The sequence below is a fragment of the Pongo pygmaeus genome, chromosome 3, assembly GCF_028885625.2.
Source record: "Pongo pygmaeus isolate AG05252 chromosome 3, NHGRI_mPonPyg2-v2.0_pri, whole genome shotgun sequence".
Lineage (NCBI taxonomy): Eukaryota > Metazoa > Chordata > Mammalia > Primates > Hominidae > Pongo > Pongo pygmaeus.
Window position 1 is genome coordinate 47,851,668 of NC_072376.2, and position 12,204 is coordinate 47,863,871.

The 12,204-nt window shown below is 37.0% G+C and overlaps 1 protein-coding gene across 2 annotated transcripts in view; it reads left to right on the plus strand.

Moving 5' to 3' along the window:
• The window catches only part of SLAIN2 (SLAIN motif family member 2), a 77,640-nt gene that overhangs the window by 15,698 nt on the left and 49,738 nt on the right, over window positions 1–12,204 (plus strand). For both annotated transcript variants that reach the window (XM_054484798.2, XM_054484799.2), the window contains exon 2: window positions 10,509–10,657. In XM_054484798.2, the coding sequence (XP_054340773.1) occupies window positions 10,509–10,657 (149 nt within the window). The remainder of the gene's footprint in view (window positions 1–10,508; window positions 10,658–12,204) is intronic.

The following is a 12,204-nucleotide window of genomic DNA, read 5'->3' on the forward strand; positions in this document are numbered from 1 at the left end:
ATATGTCTTTTAGTTAGCTGATGGGCCAAATATAATAATAAGATAGCACTATGAACAATCTAGAAGTTCAAAAAGGCACTATATATTTGAACTGAATATGTTTTTCTTCAACTTAATTGTGATTTTTGGTTGTAGTAGTAGGTGGGATTGATTGAAACCTTATATTTTATAGTTGGTAAGGCTTAAGAGAGCAGGGAACATTGTGGCTGTTAAAATGATTATATTGAAGTCTTTTTTTTTTTTTTCTCCGGTTTCAAGAGACAGGGTTTCTCTCTGTTGCCCAGGCTGGAGCGCAGTGGCACAGTCATAGCTCACTGCAGCCTTGCACTCCTGGGCTAAAGCAGTCCTCCCACCTCAGCCTCCCAAGTAGCTGGGACTGTAGGCACCTGCCACCGTGCTTGGCTGATTTTTTTTTTTTTTTTTTTTTCTCCCCGAGACGGAGTTTTGTGCTTGTTGCCCAGGTTGGAGTGCAATGGCATGATCTCGACTCACCGCAGCCTCCACTTCCACTTCCTGGGTTCAGGTGATTCTCCTGCCTCAGCCACCTGAGTAGCTGGGACTACAGGCATGCACCACCACGCCCGGCTAATTTTGCATTTTTAGTAGAGACGGGGTTTCTCCATGTTGGTCAGGCTGGTCTCATACTCCCAACCTCAGGTGTTCCGCCCGACTCGGCCTCCCAAAGTGCTGGGATTACAGGCGTGAGCCACCGCACCCGGCCCCACTGATGTTTTTAAAAAACTTTTGTAGAGACAGTGTCTCACTATGTTGCCCAAGTTGGTCTTGAACTCCCGGCCTCAAGTGATCCTCCCACCTCAGCCTTCCACAGTATTGGGATTACAGGTGTGAGCCACCACGCCTGGCCCTATTAAAGTCTTTAACTTAAGAATCTTTTATATTCTTTTTTAGCAATGCTGTTAGGCAGTAAAGTATAATATTTAAGAGTACTGCTTCTGGAGCAATTTTGGTTTTGCCATTTAATAGCTGTGCCACCTTGGACAAGTTACTTACCTCACTTGTCTCAGTGACCTCATCTGTAGAATGCAGATTGTAATAATGCCTATCTTATAATTTTGTAATGAAGATTGAAAGAGTTACTATATTTAAAACACTGAAGCAATGCCTGACATGTAATGAGCATTTGATACAGTATAAATTATAATAATTACTGTTACATTGACTAACAAAGCTTTTTTTTTGAGATGGAGTTTCACTCTTGTTGCCCAGGCTGGAGTGCAATGGCGCGATCTCGGCTCACCGCAACCTCCGCCTCCCAGGTTCAAGCAATTCTCCTACCTCAGCCTCCCGAGTAGCTGAGATTACAGGCATGCACCATGCCCGACTAATTTTGTATTTTTAGTAGAGACGGGGTTTCTCCATGTTGAGGCTGGTCTCGAACTCCTGACCTCAGGTGATCCACCCGCCTCAGTCTCCCAAAGTGCTGGGATTACAAGCGTGAGCCACTGCGCCCGGCCCAACAGAGCTTGTTAAAGCATTATAAGCAATGTATCCTAATGGTTTAGAATTATTAAATTATATTTGCTTGTGAGTAAAACCAAAGATACTTGTATTTTTTTAATTTTTAAAAATTTTTTTTTGGGATGGAGTTTCGCTCTTGTCGTCCAGGCTGGAGTGCAGTGGTGTGATCTCAGCTCACTACAACCTCCTCCTCCCAGGTTCAAGCGATTCTCCTGCCTCAGCCTCCTGAGTAGCTGGGATTACAGGCTCCCGCAGCCATGCTTGGCTGATTTTTGTATTTTTAGTAGAGATGGATTTTCACCCTGTTGGCCAGGCTGGTCTTGAACTCCTGACCTCGGGTGATCCGCCTGCCTCAGCCTCCCAAAGTGCTGGGATTACAGGCGTGAGCCACCACGCCCAGCCTAAAGATAATAAGATAAACTTTTATTAATTAAAGTTTTTTTATGATAGAATTATTAAAATGGAAACAAAATTACAGTCTCAAAGTGGCCACTTTAAATTACTTTGGTATCTTCCTTTATCTCTTTTCATATTGCTTTTTTATTCAGTGTGAATTCAGATCCAAATATTTGAACATGTATAAGTGTCTGTGTTGGGGATTGTGCATTGAACGTTGTGAAAACAGTGTCTGTTCTTTTGCATTGAATGTACCTTACTCAGTGAATAGGTAGAGGGGGATGATTTAGGGGTAGTAAAAATCTGATTATTTTCCTCAGCCTGTAAAAAATTTGCATCTAAAGAAATTTATTTCAATAATGCTTTTAATATAACTTTTATTTTTATCTTAAATTTAAATCATTTTTGTCCTTGGCTTCAGTAGCCTACTTTCAGCTGGCTACAATATGAAAAGGATTACTGCGGTTACCACAGATTCAGCAAAGTAACTCTTGTCTCCTTTCCTCTCCCCATTATTTACTTATTAATATATGTCTACTATGTGAAGAAGTATATTAACAATGTGAAGAAAAGTCTGGAGAGACATACTCCAAATTGTAAATAATTTTGGAGTGTAATTTTGGTAGAGAAAGGGAGGTTATTATCATTTTTTGTATTTGTACATTTTCGTATTACTGAAAGTTATTACACTTAAAAAAATAGTTATATTCTTAGTTGTCTTTAATCACCATATTATACAGGTATGTGTGACATATGGGCCAAAATATGACTTCTTATTGTAAGCTTTATATTACTTTATTCTTAATTACATTTCTAATAACTCAGTATTTAACAGTATACTTAAATTGTATTTAATAGTGGTTAGGCCGGGCACGGTGGCTTACGCCTGTAATCCCAGCACTTTGAGAGGCTGAGGCGAGTGGATCACGAGGTCAGGAGTTCGAGACCAGCCTGACCAACATGGTGAAACCCCGTCTCTACTAAAAATACAAAAATTAACTGAGCATGGTAGTGCGCGACTATAATCGCAGCTACTCAGGAGGCTGAGGCAGGAGAATCGCTTGAACCTGGGAGGCGGAGGTTGCAGTGAGCTGAGATTGCGCCATTGTATTCCAGCCTGGGTGACAGAGCGAGACTCCGTCTCAAAAAAAGAAAAGATAGTGGTTAGTTCCCTTGTAATGATTGTTCTAAAGGAAAAAGTGGCATTTTGAAAGGCCAATTTATTCCTATCACATTTTAACAGCTTTATCAAGATGTTATTTATATACCATAAAATGCACATGTTTAAAGTGTACCGTGGGCTGGGCATGGTGGCTCATGCTTGTAATCCCAGCACTTTGGGAGGCTGAAGTGGGTGGATTACTTGAGGTCAGGAGTTTGAGACCAGCCTGCCAACTTGGGAAAACCTGGTCTCTACCAAAAATACAAACATTAGCCGGCTTGGTGGTGTACACGCTTGTAATTCCAGCTACTCGGGAGCCTGAGGCATGAGAATCACTTGAACCTGGCAGACGGAGGTTGCTGTGAGCTGAGATTGCACCACTACACTCTAGCTTGGGTGATGAAGTGAGACTCTGTCTCCAAAAAAAGTTAAAAAAAACATAAATAGATAAAAAATAAGAAATAAAGTGTACTGTGGTTTTCAGTGTTCAGTAGTTTTTAATGTATTCACAGAATTGTACAACCATCACCATAATTTAGTTTTAGAGTATTTTCAGCATACCGAAAAGAAACCTGTACTCGTTAGTAGTCATTTCCCATTCCTTCTCTCCACCCCCTCATCTATCCCCAGGCAACCACTGATCAACTTGTCTCAGATTTGCCTATTCTAGACATTCCATATCAATGGTATCATACAATCTGCGATGTTTTGTGACTGGCTTCTTTTACTTAGCATAATGTTTGAAGTTCATGTGTAGCATTTTTATTGCCTCCAACACATTTTTAAATGTCTTTTCAAACTGCAAATACCAACTCAAAAAATTCAAACAGGACAAAAATGAATAAAATATAGTCTCTTATTAGAATGGGCGTAAGGGATAGAATTTCCTTTTTGACAGGGCAATCTAAATGTCTACAAAGATACTTTCTTAAAACATTTTGCATCAATGTTGTACATAGTGGAGATACTTAATACGATCTTACTAGAGATGTTCCAGGAAGGTTTTCCTGAAGAATTGAAATTTAAGCTGATCCCCAGTAGAAAATAGAGAAGAGCTGGGTGAAGTTGAGCAGGGGAGGGTGAGGTAAGCAAAAAAGTGGAATGAAACTTGTTGCAAGGGGAACAACATGCACAAATGACCTAGAAGCAAAAGTGTTGAGCTTTCCAGGAATAGAAATTAATTCCATATGGCTGCTATTTAAATGTGTGGTGGAGGAAGGTGAGAAATGAAGCTAAAGAAGAACTATAACAGTTAAATCATTGGTTAGGTCTCAAGAGCTGTGGGGATAATTTTTAGAAAAAAACTCCATCTTGAGGGCAGAGGGAAACTGGCACAGAATTTTTAGCAAAAGAATACTAATAAAGTCAGATTTGTGTTTTAGAAAACACTGGCTGCAGTGTACAAGATGAATTTGAAGAGCAGGCAAGTCCAGAGATTTGCAAAATTAAAAAGATTTTTTTTTCCAAAATTGTTTTATCCATTCTTTGGCCTTTGCATTTTTATGTAAATTTTAGGATCAGCTTGTCAATTTCTGTTAAAAATGCCTGCTGAGGTTTTCTAGGGATATGTTGATTCTAAAGGTCAGTTTGGTGGAGTTAACATCTTGTCAGTCTTGTGTTCAGATCTATAAACATGGTATATCTTTTCATATGTCTTCTTTTAATTTCTCTTAGCAATGTTTTGTAGTTTGCAGTGTACATCTTGCATTTCATATGTTAAATTTATTCTTGAGTATTTTATTCCTTTTGATGCTGTTGTGAATGAAATTGTTATATCTATTTCATATTCAGGTTGTTTATTGATAGTGTTTAGAAATACAATTTTTTTGCTTATTGATCTTGTGTCTTGTGACCTTGCAGAACACATTTATTATCTTATTTCTTTTTAAGAGTTTTACAATGGATTTTCTATATGCAGGATCATGTCTGCGATTAAACATGTTTTACTTCTTTCTTTTCAATCAGGATGCCTTTAGTTTTTTTTTTTCTTGCCTTATTGTACTGTATATTATTTAATAAAAGTATGAGAGTGTACATCTTTACCTTGTTCCCAGTCTTAGGAGAAACTATTTGGTCTTTTACCATTAAGTCTGTTTTTCTGAAAGAGTTTGTGTAGGATTGGTATTGGCATTATTTCCTTAATATTTGATAGAATTAATATGTGAAAACATGTGGACTTGAACTTTTCTTTCTGGGAAGGTTTTTAAATTTCTTTCTTTCTCTTTCTTTTTTTTTTTTTTTGACTGAGTCTTGTTCTGTCGCCCAGGCTGGAGTGCAGTGGCTCAGTCTTGGGTCACTACAACCTCTGCCTCCTAGGTTCAAGCGATTCTCCTGCCTCAGCCTCCCAAGTAGCTGGGGCTACAGGCACGTGCCACCAGGCCCGGCTACATTGTTTTTTTTGGTAGAAACAGGGTTTCACTGTGTTAGCCAGGATGGTCTCGATCTACTAACCTTGTGATCCGCCCGCCTCAGCCTCCCAAAGTGCTGGGATTATAGGTGTGAGCCACCATGCCAGGCTGGTTTTTAACTTTCTAATTCAGTCTCTTATAAGTCTATTCAGGTTCTCTTTCTTGAGTTTTTAGAGGTTTTTTTTTGGTAATTTATGTTTCCTAGGAATTAATCTGTTTTATCTATTTTATTGGCATTAGGTTGTTCATAATATTCGCTTATATTCCTTTTAATGTCAGTAGTGTTTGTGGCGATGTCCTCTCTTTTATTTGTTTTTGGTAAGTTATATTTCTTTTTTCCTAGGTCAGTCTCACTTAAAAATTTATCCTTTTTCTGTCCTTAAAAAAAATAGGCCTGGTGCAGTGGCTCATGCCTGTAATCCCCGTACTTTGGGATCCCGGCTGAGGCAGACGAATCACTTGAAGTCAGGAGTTTGTGACCAGCCTAGCCAACATGGTGAAACTCCGTCTCTACTAAAAATACAAAAAACTAGTTAGGCGTGGTGGCGGGCACCTGTAATCCCAGCTACTCGGGAGGCTGAGGGAGGAGAACAGCTTGAACCTGGGAAGTGGAGGTTGCAGTGAGCCGAGATCGCAACAGAGCAAGACTCCATCTCAAAAAAAAAAAAAGAAAAGAAAAGCACTTTTTCCCCCTATACTTTTCTGTTTTCTATTTCACTGATTTCTACTTTAATCTTTATAATTTCCTTCTGGCTACTTTGGGTTTATTTATTTATTTATTTATTTTTATTTTTTGAGACGGAATCTTGCTCTGTTGCCCAGGCTGGAGTGCAGTGGCGGGATCTTGGCTCACTGCAACCTCGACCTCCCGGGTTCAAACAATTCTGCCTGCCTCAGTCTTCCGAGTAGCTGGGATTACAGGTGCCCGCTGCCACACTCCGCTAATTTTTGTATTTTTTAGTAGAGATGGGGTTTTGCCACATTGGCCAGGCTGATCTTGAACTCCCGACCTCAGGTGATCCACCAGCCTCGGCCTCCCAAAGTACTGGGATTACAGGCATGAGCCACCGTGCCCAGCCTACTTTGGGTTTAATTTGCTCTTGTTCTAATTTTTCAAGCTTAGATTATTGATTTTAGACCTCTTTTCTTTCCTAATATAAGTGTTTGAAATTACAAATTTTTCTCTAAGCACTTTTTTAGCGTCATCACATAAATATTGGTATGTTGTGTTTGTTTTTATTCAGTTCACAATAGTTTCTGATTTCCCTTGTGATACATTATTTGACCTTTGTTATTTATAAGTATGTTGTTTAATTTCCAAATATTTGGAATTTGCTAAATTGCTTTCTGTTGCTGATTTCTAATTTACTTCCATTGTGGTCAGAAACCATACTTTAAATAATTTCAGTTTTTAAAAATTCAGTAAGACTTGTTTTATGTCCTAGCCCATGGTTTATCCCAGAGAATGTTCCACGTGCAATTAAAAAGAGTGTGTTTTCTGTTACTGTTGGATGGAGTGTCCCATAAATGGTTAAGTAAAGTTGGTTGATAATGTTGCTGAAGTCTTCTGTATTTTTTCTGATTCTCCATGTAGTTCTTTTTTCAGTTATTAAGAGTCGGCTATTGAAACCCCAAAACAAAATTTCTGAATTGTTTTTCTTTTCAGTTCTATTACTGTTGTTAGGTATGTTTAAATTTATAATGTTATATCTTCCTTTTAGTTTCCAGTAATTTTTTGTGTCTAGTAATTTTTTGTATCTTAAAGTCTGTTGTCTAATAATTGCCACTCCAGTTTTTGTAGTTAGTTTTTCATGGTCTTATTTTTTCCCATTCTTTTACTTTCAACCTATTTATGAATTTGAATCTAAGATGTTTCTTTTGTAGACAACGTTTCGTTGTGTCTTATTTTTTAATCCAGTCTATCTGCATTTGAATAGGATGTCCCAGTTCCTTGTTTTGCCAGGTTGGAGGCTCAGCTCCCCGTTGGGCCTCCATGACTTAATTTTAGTAGTAATAGGATAATGAAGTAATGTTTGTTTTTTTAAGCAAGTAAAAACTTGTTAAATCTCAACCTGTTTTAGGTTGCATTAACTGTAAATAAACTTGCTGTGTTCATCAGAATTGTGTCCCTCTTGATTAAATCATATCCTGTGATTTAAGAAATTCTAAAGTGTCAAAATGAAAAAAATGTTTTTAGTGGGAAAAATAGTTATTTTGAATAAGTCCATGTGTTTGTAAGAAATGAGCAAAGAATATATATATTGTTATTACAAATAGGTTTATTTGTAATGAGAGTTTACTTAGGATTTCCTTTTAAATTGAGAGACTTAAACAACTCTCTCCTGCTAAAGGTGAATTCAGTTATGTGGTACAGCTCAGCTCATGTGTCCTCTGGCAGGTTTAGAAGTATGTACTTTGAAACCTCAATCAAAGGTTACCTGACCAAGGAATTTTGTGCCAATATCATATGGGCCAACGCCCTTTGTTTCTAGACTTCAGGTAGTAATACATAGGGACACTGAAATAAGAGGATAGAGTGATATAGAAAGTTGGTGTACCCAGGGCTTACTGAATCATTGTCTCCCTTTTCATAACTATGAATAAGTATGGACAGGTTGCTTTAATCTGCTAATGGAAGGAAGGAGTGTTCTGTATTCCCAATTAAGGGAGCAAGTACAGGAATGGGAGAAAAAAATAGTTTATAAAGGTAGGCTCAGCAAGTCTTGGTGACAGATTATTGATAAGGGTAGAAAATAAGATGGAGCAATCCTAAATTACAAGTTTTTAGTCTTTATAACTGAAAGAATTATAATGTTATTAACAACAGGAAAGAAATGAGGGATGGGGGGGCAGTTGTGATGTTTTAGTTGGTTTTGAATTATTATTATATTCATTTAGTTTGTAGTAGTTTCTGTATTTTTAAAGATGCCAAAGCACATTGCAACCTTTTAAAAACAGCTTTATCAAGATATAATTTATATACCATAAAATTTATTCATAGCTTATAATCAACATACCATAAAAGTCATTATATGTTAGTGAATTTAGTATATTTACAATGATCAAACCATTACCATAATTATCACTATCATATAATTTTAGAACATCTATATCACCCTAAAAAGAAACCTCATTCCCATTCCTACCTCCAGCCCTAGGCAACCACAAATCTCTTTTCTGCTCCATATGCTTTTCTAGACATTTCATATAAATGGATTCTTATGTGTCAGTATGCATTCACTGAACATAATGTTTTTGAGGCTTTTTTTTTTTTTTTTTTTTTTTTGACAGTGTTGCTCTGTTGTCCAGGCTGGACTGCAGTGGTGTGATTGTGATCTTGGCACACTGCAACCTCCACCTCCCAGGTTCAAGCAATTCTTGTGCCTCAGCCTCCCAAGTAGCTGGGATTATGGGTGCCCACCACCACACCCGGCTAATTTTTTCTATTTTTAGTAGAGATGGGGTTTGTATTTTTAGTAGAGATGTTGGCCAGGCTGGTCTTGAACTCCTGACCTCAGGTGATCCACCCGCCTCGGCCTACCAAAGTGCTGGGATTACAGGCATGAGCCACCGCACCCGGCCCTGCTTTGCACTTTTTAAAAATGAGTTTTATGGCCAGCAGTAAGGGAACTATGTACTTAGTACATGTGAGCCATGTGGGTAAATTATGTAAAACCAGTCAGTGTAGGAAAAATATATATATTGAAAGAGTAGTGATAATATAAAATGGTTTTATTGTTATTATTCATCTGTAGAGGTTTGCCTTGCTAAACGTTTGCTGACATAGGATATCAGTATGTAATATTTACCACAATTTTTAAAGTGTAATTGCCGAGGTAGAGATTTTTGTTAAGGAATCTTTGCAGTATTTAAATTGGAAAGAGAATGAACCCCATTGATTTCATTTTGAATTGATAGTTATTCCATAAATTAAGATTTTATTTCACTATTTTTATCCAAATGAATTTGGATTGTAGACTAAAGAAATGGTCATCTACCCCATTAGTTAGCGTTGATGACCTTGATCAAAACTAAATAATGCATATGAGTGACAGACCTAAGTTATAGATGGGGAAAAGAGACAAGTGATGGAAAAGGTACTGTTGCCACTAAAAGTAGTTTGTCTATTGTAGTTCTGTAGATACATATTTATTTAAATATTTACAGTGAAACAACACTTCATGTTATTACACTAACTTGATTAATGTAAATGTGAAATTATTAACTCCTTATTGAAACCTTTCACTAGATATACAGTATCAAAGCCTAATTTTGTTTGCTTCATAAATTCCATTTAAAGTGTCTTATTTGAAAATCACCCTGGTTAGAAATCAATAGCTATTTGCATTTTTCATATGGAGTCACACTTGAAATAAATTAATAGTAACTGACATAATCTGGATTAATCTGAGAAACATGAAGTAGGAAATTTATGTACATGCCTCCGTATCTTCTGCTCAACTTTTCCCTTCTGTATACTTTCCCCGTTAGCTTATAAAATACTGTCTCTTGGTCCTTTTCTGAAACTGAAGCAATTTAGTAATTGATTCACATTTAGTTATTTGGGGTTAAAGTATTGCTTTTCTCCAACACACTGTCATTTGAAAAGAGGACTACAAATTGGATACTGCTTAACTAAAAGGAATGAATCACTAATGGTAGATATTTGTGTATGTGGTGGGAAGGGAAATAGGTGGAGAGCAAGGAATTTAGCTCCTTCTGCTTCCTAGCTAGATTTAATAATCTGGCTATATTAGGGAGTTAGTCAAGTAGTGTTGAAAACAGAATAAACTGTTGGAAAGACAGGTGTTTTCTCATAGTCTTAGTAAAACACCTACTTTAGGAATACCTCATTTGGGTTCACTTAATACTTGGAATTTGGATTTATATTGATTGTTTTACTATAATTTTCTTCCTGTACAGTAAGTAAATGTGGGTGATTTAAAATATACTCCATGACATTTACTCCCTTCTCCCCTATTTAAATCGATCCAAAAGGATCCCTGTTTTATATAACCTTGTGCTTAATAAGGAATTTTCTGTTTTTTGTTGTCTTCTTCTAGGCTGTATTCATCACCAAAGAAAAAACTTACACCAATGCAGAAATCGGTTAGTCCATTAGTTTGGTGCAGGCAAGTTTTGGATTACCCAAGTCCTGATGTTGAGTGTGCTAAAAAATCTCTTATCCACAAACTTGATCAAACTATGTCAGGTATGTCTATAATTTTGCTTGTAAATTCATCTCTTTGCTTTCTTTAGTCAAAAACCATAAATGTTGAGCAGTGTGTTTTTAGGAAGCAATTCTTTGGAGTATTTTTCAAATCTCATTGTTCATACCATCATGAGAGTTTTTCCCATGTTCACATAACCCTGTTCTATCATTTACTTATTAGCTTTTTAAAAAATCTTGTTTTTATTTAGCCTCATCCTAAAGAATAATATCCATGAAATAATGAATTTCATATGATAAGGTTTTTTCTAATACAAGTTAAATAACTATTAAAATATAACATGTCTGGTATTGTATAAAGTCATCTCACATTCCACTCTTTGGGGAAACTGGTGTGGTAGAAAGATACAAGTGGAGAACTACAGAGACCTTGTTCTCACTCTAGCCCTTAATTGCTCTGTCACTGCATTATTTGACTTGTGTGAGCTCAGTTGTCTCATAAGAATGATGAACCTTGAAAGGTAATTTTCAGGGTTAAGTGTTATGTGAAAGAGCCTAGCATGTTTTCTGGCTAACAGTAAGTGCTGAGTAAATGTATTCATTTCCCTTATTATGTAAAACTACTTGGCATTTTAGGTTTAAATTGCTTTTATGCTCTTTTGTTTAATAGCATTCACAAAGCTGACAAAATGTGTCTGTGGCTCTTTATAACATTTAATGTAGCATGCCAGTGTGGGCAGAAATGTAGGAAGAACATTGTTTATTTCTTCTTGTATTTCTCTCAGTCTGTTTTATGAAATACTCAGATAGTAAAAGATGGATGCATGATTAGTTTTGTTTTTGTTTTTCTGCTTTTTATTTACTTGGCAGCCATGTACTTAAAATTAGTTATTTTGGCTTTATTATAGAAAACAATATGTGCTTTGTGGTTAGAGTTTAAGCTGAAAATGGTCACGAGAAGCAGAGGGGACAGTTAAAGTGGCATACATAAAATGAAGTTTATTTGGCGATAAGGGGTAGTGGTTGTTATATGCAAATAACTTACGGGATGTTATTACAGAGGTTCTGAATCTGGGTCAGTTTTGACACTAAAGTATTACTTTTCCTCTATGAGAAGAAGCCCTTTTGTTTTTGTTTTTTGTTTTTTTTGTTTTTTTTTTTTGATATGGAGTCTCGCTCTGTTGCCCAGGCTGGAGTGCAGTGGTGTGATCTTGGCTCACTGCAGCCTCAGCCTCCCGAGTAGCTGGGACTAAGGTGCCCACCACCACTCCTGGCTAATTTTTGTATTTTTTGTAGAGATGGGATTTTGCTGTGTTAGCCAGGCTGGTCTTGAACTCCCGACATCAGGTGATCTGCCTGCTTCAGCCTCCCAGTCTGCTGGGATTACAGGTGTGAGCCACCGTGCCTGGCCAAAGAAGCACTTTTGAAAAAGCAATAGCCTTTATGTGGTTTTTCAAATGTTTAGTATGACTATCAGCTTGTTTGTTTGAATTATACCCTGGAGCTTGATTTAAGTTATATTCATAAGAGATTATTAGAAATATGTAGACAAGCTCGTAGACCGTTTTAAATAGCTGGACATTTTCTGA